Genomic DNA, 20,761 nt, shown 5'->3' with positions numbered 1-20,761 from the left:
AATGCTGCCTTGCATTTTAAGTTTGTTTAAATGCTGGGAATTTTTACTTGTTTCTAGCAGTAGTGATTGGAAACTGTTTCCAGTAGTATGTTAATTATTGCTACCTGAATCTTGTCATAGTTTGATTCTTTCTGGTGAAATCTGTACTCTACTGGTTCCAGGTATTTCTTGAACAGCTCCTCTAGCTTTAAAACTCAGTCCCTGTCCCAAGTGCATTTCTCACTGGTTAAAGTGGTTGCTTCAGGGAGTTCATCGCTTTATATAGTTTAGGTATTGCACTTTCATTTTTAAGTAGGACTTCCCCTGTGAACTCTAAGCAACTCTTGATGATTGTCAACATTAAATATGCATGTTCTTTCCATACTCTTATTTGACATTTTGGGGAACGTTTTCTTAGTTATAGCTAGAACTACTCTGTTCATCATGTTTTTGTTAAGCCTAAGATCTCTCCAAATATATTTTTCAGTATTTTGTGCTTGGAAGCCTCTGTGTTAATTTCAGCAACAGCAACAAAAGGATTAATTCAATTTTCTGGATTTTTTGAATTTGTGTTATGTTCTATGGTATATTTCTGGTTTTTCCTTCCTTGGTAATTTTACAGCAAGCTTCCTTTCCTTCATACCCCCCCCCCCCGCAGTAGTGAAACACATGGTGTAAAAAGGAGATAATCAGGAAGTGGAAAATGGATGGTCCTTGTCACTCTGCCGTTAGTGAAGTTCAGAAGCTGAACACAGGTGCTGCATTTTGGCTCCACAGTGAAGAACCAGCATACAAGCAATATGTACTGTTTGTTTTATAAGGAAGATTCTCTTTTGTCTCTCACACATGTCCATACCCATGACTTTCCTCTCTTCTGCTGTTCTTCCTCATACTTTCTGCACTGGAACTTCTTTTTTGTGTTTTTCATTGCAGGCGAGGCTTCGTGGCACAGCCCTATAGCATACCTGTGGCAGCAGTGTACGACTGAGGAATTTTGAAACCAGCTGGTCATCCTGTACAAGATGTGCTGATCTTGCATTGAAATTAGTGAGGTGAGGTGACATCCTTTGATTTACTATGCAATCCACCCATGCAGAGGTCATCCAGAGCATGATGCTTTTGAGAACACATAGCTGTGATGGAAGGTTTGATTTGTCTGTTACATAGTCCTGCTGTACACCCAGTTTTATGCCTGGCCTTATATCCTTGAGAGTATAAAGCCTTATGTCCTTCTAAAGTGTAACTATTACACCCCTTGGACACTAAACGTTCCAGGAAAAAATCCTTCTGTTAAGGAACAACGATCGTAAAGTCAAGTACTGAAACAGTAAGAAATGCATAGGCAATCATTTGTATTCACACATTGTATTTTTCAGTTTTGTGATCTCATACGCTTTTTGAACCTGCACAGTCTGCTTTATTAAGTGTACAAAGTAGACAGTGCTTAGTGAGTCAGCACAGATATTGCTTAACATTGGGGTTACTCAACGTTTTATTGTTTCTTCCTGATCTAATTTGTGGTCACATATTTTATTTATTTACTGTCCCTTATTCACCTGCTCTGCAGCCGAATTTAACTTCCTTATATGTTTTTTTAAGTGGTGCTTAGTATGGAGTAATCTGTAAAAACATTTATGGTTTGGTTTTACAGTAACTGTATGACGTGAATAAGCAATATAATTTCAATTTTAGATATGGGCAACAGAGGTGCGGAAAAAAAAAAAAAAAAGTAATTAATGCTGAAACTACACCTGACTTCTAAGTGTCCAGCCTGAAACATGGCCAGATTTTCCGTATCACTTCTGTGCTGGGAGTGCGTACCTCTCCGGTTTCAAGTGCGTCCGTAAGATCACTTGTCCTGAAGTGGTTTAAACCACACTACCGAATCCCACGCCAAGAAATACATATTCCCGGCCGCCGCTGGGACGCCTGCCTTCCTCAGCCCTAAGCCGGTGGGCCTGCCGGGGCCCGGCTCGGCTCGGCTCGGCAGGGCCAGGCTGCCGCTCCACCCCGCCAGCACCCCCGGTGCTGCTGGGGCGCGCCCGGCCCTTGTCAGCTCCCGACCCCCGCCGTGAGGGGACGTAGCCCCTTCTCCCGCTCGGCACGGGGCTGCCCGGGTTCACAGCCCCCAGCTCGGTGCCCGCCACAGCCGAGCCGAGCCGAGCCGAGCCGAGCCGAGCCCGGCCCCGCGAGGTGCCCGCCGGCGGCCGCCAGGTACCTCCCCCCGCCGCCGCCTCTTCCGCCCCCTTTTGTGGCGGTGCCAGGCGGCCGCCGGGTTTCCTGCTGACGCCGGAGAGCCGCGGATGGGCAGGAAAGGCCGCCGCCGCCTCTCCTCCCGCCCGCCGGCTCCCGCCTCGCCGCCGCTCGCCCCGCCGGCAGGAGCGCGGAGCGGCCCGGGCTGAGAGCCCGCCGGGAGGAGCGGGGCGGAGAGGGCGCAGGTGCAGGTGCAGGGCAGGCCCGGGGGACGCGGGGGCCGGGCGGCCGTGCTGAGGGGAGGGCGCCGGCCGCGGGGCGGACATGGCAGCCCCCGCTTCTTGAATGCCGTCAGCCGCCCCCCCGCCGCCGATGGCCGAAGCCTGGAGGCTGGAGGAGGACGAGGAGGAGCTGCGGGAGCTCGGCAGGAGGCACCGGAGGGTCGCCCTGAGCTCGGCGGCAGGTGAGGGGCGGGGGCGCGGCGGGCTGTGGCGTTGTTTGCTCCGGGCCGGCCCTGGCCCGGTCCCCGGGTCTCAATTCCTGCCAGGGGCTGGGCGGCGGTGGCGGCGCCGCCCCGACGTGTGCCGGCCCGCTTGGCTTCGCCCGAGGCCCGGTCAGTTCGCCCGAGGTCCGTGCTTCCCGCCGGCTCTCCTCGCCCGAGGCTAGTGTGGACACGCGCCTGTACGCTTAAGATGCCGTATCAGGAAACAAAATACCGGTTTCCCTTGAAAGCACCGAGGCGGAGGAGCGCCTAGATACCGGCGTTGCCCACGTGTAGCCATTTCCATGTAGGTATGGCAGTAGGCCGGGACAAAGGGGAGGCAGGGGTCGTTGTATAGGAGAGAAGGCATGGAGACCGGACCTTGAGAGCGGGCAGATTGACACTTCTTCATAGCGGGACTGGGAGGCCGCAACAGGCTTTCATTTGAAATGGTGAAATCCAGTGGACCCTGGCAGCAACTGAAAGTGTTTAATTCGGACATCATTCTTAATTGAGGGGCAATGCATATTATCACCTTTCTGGACTCCCTGAGGTGTGAATGCAGCATTTCTTTTTCTGTCACCGTAAAATCCCCTCCAGAATGAGTAATTTTCCTAAGGTCTGTTTCCAGGGAAGACCTCAGCCACACTGCATATTTAAAGTTCAATTCCAAATATTCTGATTTTTAATAATTATGATACAGCTTTAACGATACAGTAACTCTATAGTTCATATAGTTTTGCATCCGCTTGAGCAACAAGAAATCGAGAGCCACCTCATCGATGAGCACAGCAATTTGAGGGATCTTGCAAGGGGAAAACTTGAAACAAGCAGGCCCTGTGGCTCCTAGTGGCCCTAGTTATGTCACCGTGTATCTGGGCAGGTGAACAATTAGCAGGAACCTATTGAAACCATTGTGGCTTGGCATGTGGGTAGGGTTTTTTGCCTTGCCTAGGGTAGGGTACAAAAAAAAAAATAGTGTTGGTTCCTGTATGGTTTCCTCAATAGCTAGATGTTCATGCTGCTAGTTACGATGTCTGGTTTTTTAAAGGTGTTTCTTTTGGAGATTTTTATTAGCGGAAAACATATAATTGGTTCTACAGTTTATATATATAAAAAAAATTTCCCTCGTGGAACAATGCTTGTTCTCAGAGTTTGTCTTTGGCACAATGCTACTAATCAGTGATAAAGGGCCTGTATCCTTTTTTGATTTTTATTACTATTTTGTCCTGACAACCCCCTTTGAAATGGACCTGGCACTGTTTACCTCCCTAGTGTAAAGTATGTGTGAATGAACAGCACTCTGCTTTAGCGCTCTCGCCTTCTTTCCATCTGTTTGCAAGACTCTGCAGTGGAAAACACAAAGACTCCCAGCAGAGCATTCTTAAGGCATTGGTAGAGAGTGTCACCTGAGGTGGACAAGGTCGCTGTTCTTCCCTCACTTGACAGTTGTTTTACACCTTTATTTACAAACCTGTTGAAAATAAGTGGGATTTTTTTGATGTGTAATGTGCAGTTACACTGCCAAAATGGTAAACGGGTGTTTAATAAGCCTGCTGGATATTTTTGCAGTTTTTGGGAAATGTTATAGTTGCATCTTAGCAGACTGTCAATTTAAGCATTTCTCTTAAACTAATTGTGAATGCGAGCAACTTAAATTTCTCGTATGTTCAGTTTATGCATGAAAGTGCATAAGGGCAGTTGCTCACCTTTGTCCTGCACGTACAAGGTGTGTATGTAAAGTGGTAGTTGAAAGGTGAAAGTTCACAAATGCTTGATTTACTAAACACTCAGACATGTAATTAGCACTGTTTTATTGGAGGACCAGAACACAGGAGACGGTGGAATGAAGAAGTAGTATTTTCCTTTGAAGCTAGTCAAGAATTAGTATTTTCCCTTGAGCCTAGTCACAGTTGTGCTACGCCAGATACTGTAGGATGAAGCCAGCTAAACTAATCTAACAGCTTGCTGCTGCTGGTGCTAGAGGTGCGATCTCTTTCGTGGATGTGCACTTCTGCTCTCTCTTGTGTGTCAGCTCTGCTGCTTGTCCGACCTGTTGGTGAGTGAAGTCACTGAAGTTGTGGTTTGGTGGGAGTCTGTGCTGATCTACTTGGTGGCTGCTGAGGCCTCTCTTGGAGCCCTTGTGCTCACTAGAACCTGCACCAACCTGTTCTGGTGTGTTGGCCAAGCAGAGAGCTATTTTTCTTGTTCTCTTCAGTGGATGGGAGCCTGCTGATTCAGCTTGCTGAAATGGTTTTGTAGAAGTTGTGATGAATGTTGAAGCTGGCACAAGGGAAAGAGGAGGAACATGCAGCCAGAGGGAGGTAAGAGACTATGCCAGCCAGGAGCTTGGCTTCAGTTGCTGTGAAACTGTGGCCTGAGAGCTGTTAGAGATAGTCATGTGGTGGTTTTTGTTTGGGGGTTTTTTGATGGTTTAATGAGCTGAAGGGGCTTGCTTAAGCACTAGGCAAGTGCCAAAGCTGATGTTAAAGCAGGGAGTTGAAAACTTGGAGACATGAACAGATGAGATGGCAGAACCATCCTTGTCCATGGAGTAGTCATAGATAGCTCAGCTGACTTGTCTGACTGCCTGTTTTAACTCCACTGCATGTCATGATGATAGAATTGTTTTCTCTGAATTCAAGAAAGCCTTTTTATTAGCGTGTTCTGGAAAACCTGTGAGAAGATAGAGCAATTCACGATGCTTCTAATGAAATTATTTTCCCTTTGAGCAAATGCTAATTGATCGATTTTTTTAAAAAAGATTTTTTTTTTTTTAAATGATGAGAACTAGGATACATTCTTTAAAAATCGGGAAGAATAAAAGTAGCTGCATAGGTTCATTAAACTGGATCACCTGGTCACCTGGTGTGGGAAAGGAAGCCAATCTTGCTGGAAACCTCTGGGTTTTTTACTGCAATATAAGTAAAATATTGCAATTGATTTCTACCTGCCTTGTTGCATATTTCTGTTACATACATTGTTTCTCTGGAAAATAATAGAGAACACTGGATTTTTACTGATTTTTTTTGTTTAGAATGTTAGTGGGTTTATTTGTTTTTAATAAAGTGGAAACAAAAAACCCCAAACAAAATACAACAAAAACCAAAACTAAAATGCTATTTCCCCATAGACTTAGAGGCTCTCTTCAGCCTAACTTTGGACCTTAATCTCATGTGCTTTCCTATTTTGACTAGCTTTTTATTCCATGACTACTGACTAAAATAAGTGGACTTGCAGGAAATTTATAGTGAATATAGTGAATCTTGGTTATGAACTGCATTGGTTATTTATGTGTCCTTGCCACTGCATTAGGGCTGAGGGTCTATCTCTGATGTTACCTAAAGTGCACAAGAAATTTTTAACATATTCAGTATCTGTACTATTTCACTTGAGGAAAGAATAGTGCATTATGTATGTGGCAGATATTTCCTTACTTAAAATAAAATTGCCAAATATAGATGTCAATAATGAAATTTATTTGAGTTCATTATGAAGAGCTATTGTGATTTGTATTTTAATGTGTAGTTGAAATTACAGATGGTCAATAATACAGGGAAATGCTTTGACTTAATTTAACATTGCTCTGTTTTACTTATCACAAATGCTTGTCTGTGGTTTGTTCCCACACAGCAGCTGTAAATTTTGCACACAAGTTTTGCTGTGCTGACTAATACATCTCTGGATTTTGTTTCCCTCTCCCCCTCCCCATTTCTGTTTCTCCATAGTATTTCAGATGTTTTCTGGAACTATTTCAACTCTAGTGGGCAATCTTAGATTACGGATGAAATAATCTATTTTTGGTTGGTTGATTGACTGAATGCTTTGGTGTTTTTTTTTCCAAAACAAGATCTAGTTCAAAGTTGGATCAATTCTTTACACTCCTACAACTCCCACATCAAACTGGCACTGACTTGTTTTCGAAGTTGAAAACAATGAGCTGTGTCCAATATAACAAATTAAGGTTGAATATTTCACTGCTCAACATGCTGAGAGGTTATGGGGGTACGTTTTTGTACTGTGTCTGGTGAAATTTGGTGAGCATTTATTTGCAGACATTATGGAATTTTTACACATAAATGAAAAATTTGATACAAGAATGCTCAGCAGTTTTTCCCATGTTAATGCAAAATATGTGTTGAGCCTTAAGAAGTAAAGAATAAGATGGCCATGAAATTGTTAAGTCTGAGACTGATGAAGTGATGATGTCCTTTAGGGTTCACTGGATCATAACACAAACAGCTTGACCTTAGTACTTCCCAAGGGGTGCTAGTGACCCTGGAGCAGAGAGAAAGCATGATTAGGAAAAAGGTGGCTCTAAGAGTTGGTTGCTGTGTTTTTAAAATCTAACTAAATCTTATATTTAAGAAAAGGAAAGATCTGCATCTTACAGAACAGAAGTCAGCACTGTTCAGCTGGAAACTTCTTTGTCTGCCTGCTGTGTCCGTCAGTGCTGATCTGGAAATTGTTCAGCTTGTGCATAGCGAGAGTAACCATTTATCATCTCTTATTCACAGAAGAAAAAAATAATCCCAATAGAGCAGAGCAGCTGTCTTGAATATATGCGTAAGGTCTACCTATGATCTGCTAGTTTGTCCATGTGTACATAAGAAGCCCTTAAAAAGAGGGCTGAGAGAAGGATTGCAGGGCGTGGGGGTGGGAGTGGGTATTTGTTTTATTTCATTTATTTAATTGCTTGGCTCACGAGTTCAAGAAGCTTTAGAGCTGATTGCCGGCTGAGCATCTCTTTCCTCTTTCTCCTGGGATTCAGTCTGTTTTGTTTTTGCAGTCCCAATGCAGGCTCAAGGGCTTCAGTTTTAATAATTGCTTGAGTCACCACCACAGTAAAACACTTAAAATTCACAGAGCACAAATAATGTCATTTTTCTGTAATAATCTCTAACTGCTGCTAATATGTTGTATCATGTAAGTATTAAAAAAATTACCTGATTAGGCCTTTCCCATAGCCAGCTGAAGTTACTGTACATGTTTCCATTGAATTTCATGGTCTTTGAATGTTGCTTGCTTGAGGTAAATACAAGATACTAACTAAAGCTTTTGTGGAAGCTAAATAATGTAGCCTATACGTGGAAATTCACCAACATATAATGAAATTCAAGTGTACTGTCAGTGTCAAGAATAAAAACCTGCTCTCGGTTACTTGGCCAAGAGTGCAGACTGAACCACAAAGGATGTTGTGTCTTCTGAAGAAACAACCCTTATAAAAATGAAAGCTGCTGTAATGAAAATAACTGAATCCCTTCTGACAGTCAACATTATTCCCTAGCCAGGGAACCTGTAGAAGGACAAATAATATTATTATTTATATATACACAAACAAATATTATTACTATTAAGTGATGAAATGGGCCTTCTTCATTTAGGTTATAGCCAAAGCAAGGCACAAATGTATCATTGCGTAAGGAGCAGTGAGTTTGTAGCCAGAGAATAACACTTGGAGTTATGATTACCTAAAGATCATGCTGTTAACTGTGTTGCAAGCAATCTTTTCCTGTCAAGGTAACTAGTGATAAATCAGGGTGTTGCATAAAGAATGGGGATAGACAGCAAAGGACAGAATGAGTCATAACCTCATTGCAGGAAGCTTTTACCATAGTGGTGGTTGTTTACAGATGGGAAAGACTTTAATATTTGTAAATAAATTTATCAATATTTACTCTTGACAGTATAACCTTGATTTAAAATCTGGTAACAACAGAACTGATGCTGACGCTCCATTAAAAGTTGATGTAGTTCTGTGTGTGTTTCACTACATATCTCAAACAATATATGCAGTATGAAAAGACATTTTATTTTGATAGCACTTAAAGTCATTTGACATAAACTGCTTCTTGATGATAGGTTGATACTTACTACCTATAGTTACAGGGCTTTAAATTTAGCATGGTTTAGTTTCTTTGCTTTGATGATGTTGCGTTTGGGGCCACGGAACTCTTGGCTGGAAGAGAGTGCTGGGGTCACCTAGTCCAGCCTCCCAGGACCGTTGACAAGGCTAGATCCATTCAGACAAGGCTTTGTCTAGCTGTAACTTGAAACGTCTCCCAAAAAGAGAGGGATGTACAGCCTCTGTGGGTAACCTGTTCCAGTGCTGCACTACCTCCTAGTGAAAGAATATTTCCTCACGTTCAACCTGAACCTCCCAAGTCACAGCTGTGATCGTTGCCCCTTGTAATATTGTCCACCAACACCAGGAAGTTTGTGTTTGGGATCTTTGTTGCTACCCTTCAGGTAGCTGCATACTGTTGTTATATAGCTCCTTCGCTGCCTCTTTGCCACACTAAAGAAGCCTGAGCCTTTCAACTTTCTCATTGCACAGTCCTTCATTGCTTATCCAGGTTCTCAAGCTGTACAGAAATGGAGTGAAGCACTGGCTTCATTGCTGGCCAAGATTTTTACTCCGCTCTTGAAAAACAGCATGCACTAAAGTTACTGAAGCATTCCAGCAGCAGACTTGGGAAGACAATGTATCATGCATTTATCTGTGGTTTATGCTTGGCAAGCATCCTTCCCTTCAGTGAAGGACAAAAATAAGCTTTGCAGAAAGGCACAGATTTAGCGGTTGATGGCACATAGCAGGAAAACTTCCTTTCTTCCCTCAACATTGTATGAATTTTGAAAAACACAGGATTTTATGGATATTGATATTTTAAAATTGACTATCTGATGTAGTGCTTGCGTTAATCTGACTGCTTCAGATGGTGTTGTAAATCAGCAGAGATTTGTATGGATTGCATGTGTTAGTCTAAAAACATCGGTTTGACATTTTGACTTGAGAATTTAGGATCTTACAAGATTTAATGGAATTCTAAATAAGATGCTCCAAAGATGAACTTAATTGGTTTTTGAAGTCTTCCATACATTACAAACCGATTCTATACCTGCTTTCTGTGGCTGTATGTAACTGTATTTGGGTCCAGCTTGAAGGGCTGGATGAAAGCAGGGCTGAAAATGTTCACATTGTAGTAGAAACTGAATGCAACAGATCTTGCTGTTGATTTTTTTTCATACTCCATCTTTTTTCCCTAAGCTTTTTAAGATGCTTGGGAAAACTTTGTAGAATAGGGTTGATGGTTGGACTTGATGATCCCAAGGGTCTTTTCTAGCCTGAATGATTCTATGACTCTATGCTGTTGCATTTAGTTTGTGTGTGATTTACCACCCAGTCAGCTTGTTCAGGCTTTTGGAGAAAATATGGTTGAATCAGAACATGCAGAAGATTTCAAATGATTGACATTGTCAGTCCTATAACTAATAGGGTGTGCTGCCTCAGCCTTCCAGAGCCATGGTAGTAGCTCATATCTGCCCCAGTGTGCAACTGAAGAAAACCCACGGAACAAGAATTTTACAGTTTTCATGTCCTTAGGAATGTCATCCTAGATCAGACAAAAGATTCATCTTCTCAGATGACCTGTTTCTTACAATTGCCTACAAATGTCTTCAGGAAAGTATGCAAGAAGCCTCTCCTAGGATTCAATTTTTACTTCCAAAAGAGATTCCTTCTCCTCTGCAGTCAGTGTCTTAGCAACTTCTTGGAGACTGCATGTGAAAGGTCCTGCTAAATTGTTGTCAATGGATTTATCTTTCATGAATTCAGTGGTTTTTTTTAATACACTTGTACTTTTGATCTTCAAATTTTACATGGTGGTAAGGAACATAATGATTCATTATATAAAATCAATTACAAACTTCCACATGTTGGTTGGTATTTTTACTGGGTATTCACTGGTTCTTGAATTGTGATGATAAATTTCTTATCTATATTTTGCTTTTCTAATAGGGTTTTGAGCATGATGATTTACATTTAAAAACTTAGATAGATTTTCAAGCACTGTGTTTCCTGCAAAGGGGTTTCTGATCCATTCTCCTTCTAGACATAATATTTTATGCATAAAAGAAGCCATTTCATTTTTTTCTCCAGCTATAACATTTTGCTTCTATTTATAAGAGATAAGCTAAAATTAATATCAACTGTTTTCTTAAGGTGACAAATTTGTATTCATCATGCACTCTGTCTTGCATTAAATCCTGAACACTCAGTATCACAGATTTGCACATGAAAAATTGATTCAGGTTGTGCACATCTGTGCTAAATCATTTACAAGAATTTTTGAGTGTACAGTGTGCTGTGATGTTATTCATTATTAAAATATTGTTGGCTCATCCTGTTAGAGCAATTGGACATAAATGCCTGGAAACAAGCTTAGCGTTTTGGTAACTTTCTCATAATAAATTGACCCATCAGTGTGCTGAATTCATTTTATAGCTGTCTGCACTGTAAATCTGGGGTGCAGAAACTAAGTGAAATGTGGGACTTGGAGTCAAAGTAAAGTTTTGGAAAAAATCTTTCTCCTTCTACCTAGTACTTTGAAAATGACATTATCAGGTGCCACAGTTTATCTGATGGCAAATGCTGTAAGCTTGGTCATTTGTCATAAGCTTGTCAACCTTTGCAGGTATGCCTGAAACACCCAGTGATCTCCAGCCTGGAACAGTGAAGTTCACCTGAGAACTTCTGAATTCCTGAGGGTGGGAAACCTGCTGTAGTCTACTCTGTTTAAGCAGGTTAAGACAGTGCTTGGAAGAAAGTCACTACCAGAGTGGGACAGGTATCACTAAAAGATGAGATGGGGTAGTGCTGCAGACCTCATGTATCCAGCACTCATGGACATAACTTCTGGTGACAGAAATCTGCTTTTCTGTGCTGGTTTTCAAAGCTTGCTGTACATGACCAGTATAATCTCTGGAAAATGCATGATAGCTGCTGCCATGACATTAGCCATCCTTCCTTTCTCTAATTGCTGTCCCCTAGCTTGATGTTGGTGAATCCATTCTCGAGAACTTTAATTCAGGAGTGTCATTATGGTATTTTACTCTGGGCACTGTAGAAATGTAGAGGTACTTATTAGTGTATTTACAGATGCCTCTGACAGGATCTGTAGGCCTTTTTAGTGTGTACACAGGAGTCTGGAGAGGAGAGGTCTGGGGTCATGTGGGAGGAGAGGTATTTCTCCAAGGTACCAAAGAATTGGAACAGTCTCTGCCAGCATTACCAGCGTGCCCAGGAACTGTGGGTTTATCTGCAGTAAACATAGGATGCTTTCTTTTGAGGGTTTCTGGATGCTTATGGCTTTGCCATCCTTTTGCTTATTCATTTAAAGCTGCCTTACGGTTTTTGAAGTGTCATTGGACAGTAGGAAAACTGCTTCGTGTTACCATAAGTAGTAACAGAATGGATGGAATTTGTGTTTAGGAGGCTGATGACAAGATGCACTAACCTGTTGTCAAGGCTGGAAGCAGCTAAAAAATTACTTTTATAGTAGCTGCTTTTTCTGTTGTGTATTTTTTGAGAGGCTGTTAGGGGGAAGTGCAGTTGCTAAACATTTGGAAAAAGAGATGTGAAAGCTCTGTGAAATACTGTAATTTCTCAGGAGCCCAGAGGTAGGTGCAGTCTGCTCTTGCCGAAAGTACTGGGGCCACATGTGAAGAAGGAAGGGTGTATGTGTCTAATATTAGTGGTTGTTTATAATGTGTTTCTTAAAATTGTGACTTAGGGCTTTCATTTTGTACACAAAGACACAGTGTTTTTATTCTGATTTATATATGTTTTGTAAATTCTGTTCAACTGCGTTTTCAATTTTTAATTAAAAAATAATACACCAAGCTGTGTGTTGTGAATCGTACTCATTTTTTGCTGAGCATTCCTGAAGTTCTTAGAAAGTGGTATAAAAGCCCTGTGCTCTGGAAGGGTTGCCTGCCTCTTTTTCATCACAGCACATGGTGTTTCTGTTTTGCAACTTACCGTTTACTTGTTGTCCCTCTCTTTTTACATCCTGTCTTCCCTCTTTATAAAACATAATTATTTTCTTCTCTTTTGGAGCTTGGGAGAATATATGTATGTTTCCCGCTGGTTAGGCAAGTGAACCTGTGTTAAGAAGGTAATGGCACTGGTGCCCAGAGACTGCGTCTTTCTGTCCTTCTCACAGTCACTAAGGACCCATGGCCTTCCTCGGTAATCCTCTGCTTGTCGGTGCTGTTACTGATTACCTGGGACTTCTAATGCTCTCCCACTGTTTGAACTGAGCTCCCCTTTCAACTCCCTATCTCCAGTTGTAGTAAGACCCTAATTTAGTTGGTCAGATGAGTCTGTTCACTGTCCTATGGACCAGGCTGATGCAAAAGATGTGGCTACACAGTGATCAGATTTACTGCACAGATGTGCTTTCTGCTTGAGGTGAACATACAGTGCAAGGAATCCAGCTGTATATGGTGACTTCTGGTCAGGATGGTCCGCAGGGACCAAAGGGCACACGTGTAGATTTATATGCACACATAACACCAGTAATGAAGGAGTCTGAGGTACCTTAAAGGGGATTTAGTATATGTTTAATGCTTACCTTGGAGTGGATGTGGATAAACTCGTATCACACCTCAGTAAAATATTTTCATAATACCAGCTGACTCACATCTTAAAAAATTAATTTTAGATGCTGATGTCCATGTTGTCAAAGAATATACATTAAAATATGACATGTTTCAAAAATAGACAAGTGCTGAGCTTCCTGTTCTGTGGGATTCTAGTTTAGAGTTGCACTTTTAAGCATGGGCTCAGTGCTAATGGATGAGGACTATCTGAGTTTCCAACTATTTATTGGTATGTACCAACATTATTAAACAAATCAATTTTTTACACTTTTCCATTAATCCCTTTTATGATGTTTCTGGATCATGTCATCTTTGTTTTATGATAAAGTGCAAGAGATCTTTTTGGGAATAATCCATTTTGTGATACTTAAGAAAAATACAATGTATGTGAGAATCAGTTGTTACACTTAGTTTACCAGAATTTTGTATTTCTGTGTGACTGTTGGGCAGAATTGCCAATGTCACTGGAGGAAAATATTTTGTTAATAGGCTGATTTCAAATGCACTTCTATAGAAAATCAGTACTTGCAATAAAGAACGTTCTCTCGTTAAGTGTCTTTATGTGGACTGGGTAAACAGTTTTGGGATTCTTTCATCATAAACAGTGACAAGGGACCACAAAATATTCTAAGAACAAGCTATTAAGTATTAAGTGATATCTTAAGAGAAATAAATATTGTTATTTGCCTGGTACATTTCTTTTGTTCTTATAGTGGCTGCTCTTTTATGGTTCAGTGTGTTACAATCTTTTAATAAGTAATTCTCTTTCTCTCTGTGTCATTTCATCCCCCCAGTCTCCAAATTCCTCCCAAAGTGCAGACCTATGCACTTAGTTGCACTCACCATAATGTCTAATTCCCAAATTGGAAGCAGTGACATCTCTATTGCTGTCAGTGGCTTCACAGGATGAAATAATCGAGAGGCTTTTTCTTGTTTGTTTGTTTGTTTTAAAGCTGAATTAGTTTCCTGTGATACAGAAGTGGGAATATTTTCTGCTGATATTGCTGTTTTGTTATTGTGAATCCATGTCTCGCACACATTAAACGAGACAACTTCCAAGTGCATAATGCATAAGATTTCACTGGAGACATTTGTTGTTGAGGTTTGCCATCTCAAGAATCAAAACATATTGTTTCGGGTAAGCAAATTCAGAAAACTTTTAATTGCCCAATGGGACAGGATTGTTGGGTTGGCAGGGAAGGGTTAGGGTTAGATTTCATCTTTTGAAACTAATAAGGTAGGTCACAATTTTTCAAAAATTGTAAATAATTATCTGAAATATATACAACAAAGGTTGTTTCTACAGCACATGGCTTTGTACTGTCTAGGTCAAAGGAAATTGCTTAAATGGTGGAATTGATATCCCCTGCTGTCATAGCCTCAGATTATCCTGCCTGTGGCCAAGAATGCACAAGTTTAGGAAACTGTCATTTAACAGGAAAAAATCCAAAACAAACAAGCCAAATGCCCTCTAGGAGGCTTAAAGAAAATGGTTCTTTTAATATTATTTTTAGAAAACCTTTTATTGTAATTGGCTCAGTCACTCAGCACCACTATTTCTCTGTGCATATTTTAGGTCTCCAGGCATGGAGTGTGCCCTAAATTAGTGTGGCAAGGGTTATGTTTTGACAGGTAAGTAACTACACACAAGTGTTCAAATCTGGAAGCTGTTTTGATGCTGAATGTGCTGGTCCACAAGCAGGGCAGATCCCTGAGGAGCAAAATAATTGAATACTTTGGGATCTTGAATATGGTGTATGATGCTCTGTTAATACAGTGTAGGAACCACTAGTTTATTACACATGTCTAACTATTGCATTTATTGCATGTTGTGTATCAGCACCCTATGGCAGGCAGACATACCATACTGTGAGACTGAGCTCTGTCATCTAGTTGAGGAATATGCAGAACCTCTACAGGCATGCTGAATCTTTGCTTAGGGAAGAAGGAGGTAGTAGCATGCTCTTGAAAGATTATTTCCTTTTACAGGCAATACTAGCAACACTAGAGAAAAGTTTTTCTGAAATGTAGATCTAACATTTCTGAAATGCCTAGAGAGGAAGGTATTTTGTGGTTATAAATCTTTTGTCTATCAAAAAGTTGAGTCATTTGGTATTTTCATCATGAAACATCGAAAAAATTAAGTAGCAGGACTTGTCTTGAGTAGCTTCCACTGTGATTCTAGCAGTGTGCAGATACCTGCTTGTACCTGAAGTACATAACCTAAGAACTACATTGCACCGATCAGCTGGGATGTCTCGGACGAAGATGGGGATTTGTACTTTAAGCAGTCCTCATTTCTTGAAAAAAGAGCTTTAGAAACAACTATATTCTACCACACATTTAAGAAGGAAATTTAGAAGGTGCATGTGTGGTAACATATGCAATATGCTGTGTATATTTGATTGCTTATATACTTTGTTTATCATTCACGGCCTGAGAACAAGACCAGTTCCCAGTGCTGAGTTTGGTCTGGGTTCTTGTAACATGGACCTTTCTGAGAAGGGGTGAGAGTTTACACAGACTTTTTACTTTCTCTCTTGTATCTGCATCAGCCCCACTCCTAACCAGATGTGTATGTTCACACTAATGCATGCACACTTCTGCTGTTGCAATGCAGGAGTAATATAAGAGCAAGAATGAGGGGATGGAAATTCAGAGTCTCAAAAACAAATCAGGAGCAAATGTAGCACTGGCAAATGTGGTCTCTGTTGTCCAATAAATTCTTTTTTCACTTATATATTGTACAGGTGCACAAAAGACTTTAAAGGTGACTATAGCTTATTGTTAATCTCTTCAGCAATTTAAAGAATATGGTCTTTGGATAATTATAAGCTTTATGGTGGTCAGTAGTTTTCAAGGTTAAATACTTAACCACAGAGTTTCAGTGTGTTCTTACATATGCGTTGAGGTACCCCCCAGTCATATATCAGTCGTGCTTAAGAGTGGGGAAAAAAGCATATTACTCCAAGTATAAAAAACTGCAGGAATGCCTTGTTCTTACAGGTCTCGGCTACTGTTAGTATTAAAAATGACAGACTGGTGTAATTTCATTTGGGGGGACTATAATGTATTTTTCTTTCCTGCAATGTGCTGCTGTGGAATTGAGCAGTACTGTAGAATTTAAAGCAAATATATAAACTGTCTGCTTTTAAAATTATAAACTTTTGAGTGTGTCCTGGTTTTGTAGCCTTTTGGAGTAAAGGGAAAGCTATACATAAACTAAATGAAAAAAGTTTCTTCCAAGCCTCTCAATATCTCCTTGAGCCTTCTGCGTTTTAAACAACTGATAAGGGACTCTGCTGTTACGATACTAAAATACATAAATAAATGTTCAGGTTTATGGGGCTTGTTGTATAGCAGTTCCTAATAAAATTGAGTGAAATTTATTGTAGATTCTATACAGTGGAATTCATCTGCATTTCTCTTGCTCTTTACCTGAGAGAAGTGCTAAAAAGGAAGAGTCACTGTGAGCCACAGTGTGCCTTAACTGAATGGAAGACAACTAGCATTGAAAATCCTACACAAATGCAGATCTTTTTCCCAGAAAATGTGGGGTTTAGTTTGAGTGAGGGCCCCATCTATATTGGCAATTTGAAATGGAAATTTAAAGCTCTTGATCTAATGCGGTTGGCTAACAGGGGCTGTTGCACCATTTAGTTGTGATCAGCAGTGTAGTAGTCAAGATACATGTTGTTAAAACAGTGGTAGGAGCCGTCGCATTTCTACATGATGCCTTGGAAAGGTGCTGCATTGATCTCAGCATCCAGGTTTGTTAAGGCCTGGGAGTTTACAAAAGTATGCTCATTGGGGATTAATGCATTCAGGTTAGGGCAGATTGTACAGCCTCTTTCAGCAATTGCCTATCCTGAGAGTATGTCTTCTCTATATATATTTAGTATTTTACTGTTGCCAGCACTGCTTAAAAGCCCACTGTTCCCATTACCTGGTTTATCTAGAGGTTTGCCATTGTTACAGAAGTATTTTTATAAGCATCTCATGCTACTTTTCATTATGAAACTACTGCTGTGCCATCAGGGGCTTAAAAACAGCAGAGATGGACAGCTAGTTGCTCTAACTTCAGGTCTTCCTGAAGAGTGTTATCATGTCCTGCCCCCTCTGGTGGCTGCTGAGTTCAAGACCCATAATTAGGATGAAAAATCCATTATTTCCAGAAATGGAAATGATGTCTTCCCCCCTTTGTTCCCTTCAGCCAATTCAGCTTTTAGAAGAGATCAAGCTCTGGGGTGGGGTTGAGAGTACGAAGTTACCTACCTTGAGAGGTAGTTGCATTGGAAGTTTCCCAGCAGCTTTTCAAGTCCAAAGCGGCAGAATGTGTGTTAACTTTCCATTCATTTTTCAACAACATTTCATGTTTATACTTACATTTTTTTCTAGTGAGAGCACGCTTTTCAGTTGAAATCACTCTTAGCAACAAGATACTTTGAAGAAGCTTGCAAAATAAACAGAGGATAAACAATGGCTCTTGTTTGGTGTGAGTTGTCTTTTTCCTTTTCTTTCCTTGTCTTTCAGAGACAAAAGTGAATGCCTTAAATGCTATTGTTTTCTGCTTTCGTGGTCTTTTGGGCAAAAACTTAAGCTATTCTGAGTTTGTGGAGCAACTGAAATAATGTTGAGTCAGTTATTTTTCTCATGATGGTTATGTTTGTATTTTCCTTGAGAGGAAAAACTATTCTCTCATATTAAAAGCAAACAAACAAAGAAGATAATTTCCCCATGCTTGAAGGGTAAGAGAATCACCAGTTAAAGAAACAACTGTTTCTAAAAGCAACTGGAACGTGGCATTTCTGTATGCTGCTCCATCTCAATGCTGAAAAAAGGCAGAACGTGTCCATGCTATTGATGAAATACACACAGCATGATTTTGTAAATAAGCACTAGATTTGCCAAACAGTTGTGGTATGAATAGCAGATCTTTGTGTCCTAATGTTTTCCTTGATTCTTCTGCAGTGCTTAATACTTGGCCCCAGTTTTCCCAGTCTCAGCTAGGAGTGTCTGACTTCTTCCACCTTATCTGCTCTACCTGCCAGCTCCTTGACTTCTTATACTGTGTCCTGCTGCTGAACAAGGATAATCTATATCTCCTGTGCTGGCTGTATTTGTCCAAGTGCAGCAAAGGTTTTGTAAAGAGTAGATGCTAGTATGCAGTGGAGAAAATCTCTTTAAGCATGGACTCTGGGAGGTTGAAGTATGGTCAGTTCTCCTGGACTGAGAGTCTACAAGTCTCTGGCTATGTGAATTGTGGATTGGAGGACAGGCAGAAAGAATTTTTTTCTGCCTGCAGAACCATCTCTGTGGTTTGTATCTGTGCTATCTAACTATCTGGAAAAATCTGCCATAGTAAAATTGAAGGGGTAATAGCACCACACCACCTCTAGGGTAGTTGTCAGTGTGTTGAGAACAGATCTGCCATGCTAGTACAAAGCCCAGACTACATACTGTTCTCTCTCAGGTTAGGGAGATGATACCGATTTTCAGCAATAGTTCATTAACCAAAATAAACTTGGAATCAAATGATCCAGTTATCTAGCCTATTTAGCTACAGCTACATAGACAGTAAAGAATTGTATTACTTTAGCAACGCAACGATAGGGAGAGCAGTACTTGTATCTCATCTGTGGAAGCTTGTGTCTGGAAGGCAGTATCTGTCACTGGAAGTGGAATTTTTTCCTGTAAATCTCCCATGCTGGAGAGCAGACTACCCTGTTTGTTCACCGTGCATTCTAGTCCAGCAAATGTTCAATGTTTGCTCTAATCTGACATGCTGGTTTGGCTTCCAGAGTTTAGAATTGAAGGATATACAGTATTGTGCTAGAAAGACCTCATGTTCTGAAATGTTTTCTAGCAATTTATGTTTTTCATATAGAGGAAAATCTGTAGGGCAGGATTTGATTTTCAGATCCTTATGTCTATAGGGTCTTCCTGCTTGTTAGAAAATATTATAAAGAGCAATCTCACTTGTTGAGGTAACATGTATAGAGTAAAAGAGAATCAGCTGTGGGCATGCATCTTTGTGACCCAACTTTTGCAAGCCAAAAATTTGCTTCCAGAATGCAGGAATGGGATTTGCATGCATATGTGTTTATAAAAAAAAAAAAAAAAGCCTTTCTCTTCTGGGCTTTCATATTCTAGAGGTGTGTGACATTACTTGATTTGGTGCCTGTATGCAATGCCAAAACAGCATCTAGAATTGCAAACTTTAAGGATATTTAAGAGTCTCTTGTTGCATTTGATACTAAATCAAATTTAAAAGATTAAGTCCACAATAACCTTAAATAGATGCAGGTTTTATTTCTACTTTAAAATGCTAACTGCATGCTTGTAGGATTCACAAAATCACAGAATCATCTAGGTTGGAAAAGACCTTGAAGATCATCTAGTCCAGCCATTAAACTCACACTGACCATTCTCAAGTACACGATATCCCTCAGCACTATGTCAGCCCGACTCTTAAACACCTCCAGGGATGGGGACTCCACCACCTCCCTGGGCAGCCCATTCCAACACCCAACAACCCCTTCTGTAAAGAAATACTTCCTGACATCTAGTCTAAAACTTCTCTGGCTCAACTTGAGGCGATTACCTCTTGTCCAATTGCTTGTTACTTGGTTAAAGAGACTCATCCCCAGCTCTCTGCACCCTCCTTTCAGGGAGCTGTAGAGGGCGATGAGGTCTCCCCTCAGCCTCCTCTTCTCCAGACTAAACACCCCCAGTTCCCTCAGCCGCTCCTCGTACAACCTGTGCTCCAGACCTTGCACCAGCTTCGTTGCCCTTCTCTGGACACGCTCGAGTCATTCAATGTCCTTTTTGTAGTGAGGGGCCCAAAACTGAACACAGGAATTGAGGGGCGGCCTCCCCAGTGCCGAGTACAGGGGTAAGATCCCTTCCCTGTCCCTGCTGGCCATGCTATTGCTGACACAAACCAGGATGCCATTGGCCTTCTTGGCCACCTGGGCACACTGCTGGCTTCTGTTCATCGGGCTGTCAATCAACCCCCCCCCCAGGTCCCTCTCTGACTGGCAGCTCTCCAGCCACTCCTCCCCAAGCCTGTAGCGCTGCTGGGGGTTGTTGTGGCCCAAGGGCAGCCCCCGGCATTTGGCCTTAGTGAAACTCCTCCAGTTGGCCTCAGCCCATGGCTCCAGCCTGTCCAGGTCTCTCTGCAGAGCCTCCCTACCCTCGAGCAGATCAACACTCCCACCCAACTTGGTGTCATCTGCAAACTGACTGAGGGTGCACTCGATCCCCTCGTCTAGATCATCAATAAATATGTTAAACAGGAGTGGCCCCAAAACCCAGCCCTGGGGGACACCGCTCGTGACCGGCCACCAACTGGATTTAACTCCGTTCACCACAACAATTTGGGCCCGGCCATCCAGCCAGTTTTTTATGCAGCAAGGCGTGTGCCCATCCAAGCCTCAAGCAGCCAGCTTCACCAGAAGAATGCTGTGGGAAACTCTGTCAAAGGCCTTACTGAAATCAAGGTAAATTACATCCACAACCTTTCCCTCATCCAATAAGCAGGCTGTCCTGTCGTAGAAGGAGATCAGGTTTGTCAAGCAGGACCTGCCTTTCATAAACCCATGCTGACTGGGCCTGATCCCCTGGCTGTCCCACATGTGCTGTGTGATGGTACTCAGCATGAGC

The 20,761-nt window shown here is 41.6% G+C and overlaps 1 protein-coding gene across 3 annotated transcripts in view; it reads left to right on the top strand.

Moving 5' to 3' along the window:
- The first annotated feature begins 988 nt into the window (after nucleotides 1-988).
- Nucleotides 989-20,761, top strand: part of SH3D19 (SH3 domain containing 19) — a 91,445-nt gene continuing 71,672 nt past the window's right edge. For 2 of the 3 annotated variants that reach the window (XM_074905617.1, XM_074905615.1), the window contains exon 1: nucleotides 2,239-2,635. In XM_074905617.1, coding sequence (XP_074761718.1) covers nucleotides 2,518-2,635 — 118 coding nt within the window. In that variant the 5' untranslated portion in view covers nucleotides 2,239-2,517. Of the gene's footprint in view, nucleotides 1,032-2,238; nucleotides 2,636-20,761 lie in introns of those variants that run through there. The other variant, XM_074905618.1, reaches the window with a different exon arrangement.

This window comes from Athene noctua, chromosome 4 (assembly GCF_965140245.1).
Source record: "Athene noctua chromosome 4, bAthNoc1.hap1.1, whole genome shotgun sequence".
Lineage (NCBI taxonomy): Eukaryota > Metazoa > Chordata > Aves > Strigiformes > Strigidae > Athene > Athene noctua.
This window is presented reverse-complemented; position numbering and strand designations above follow the sequence as displayed.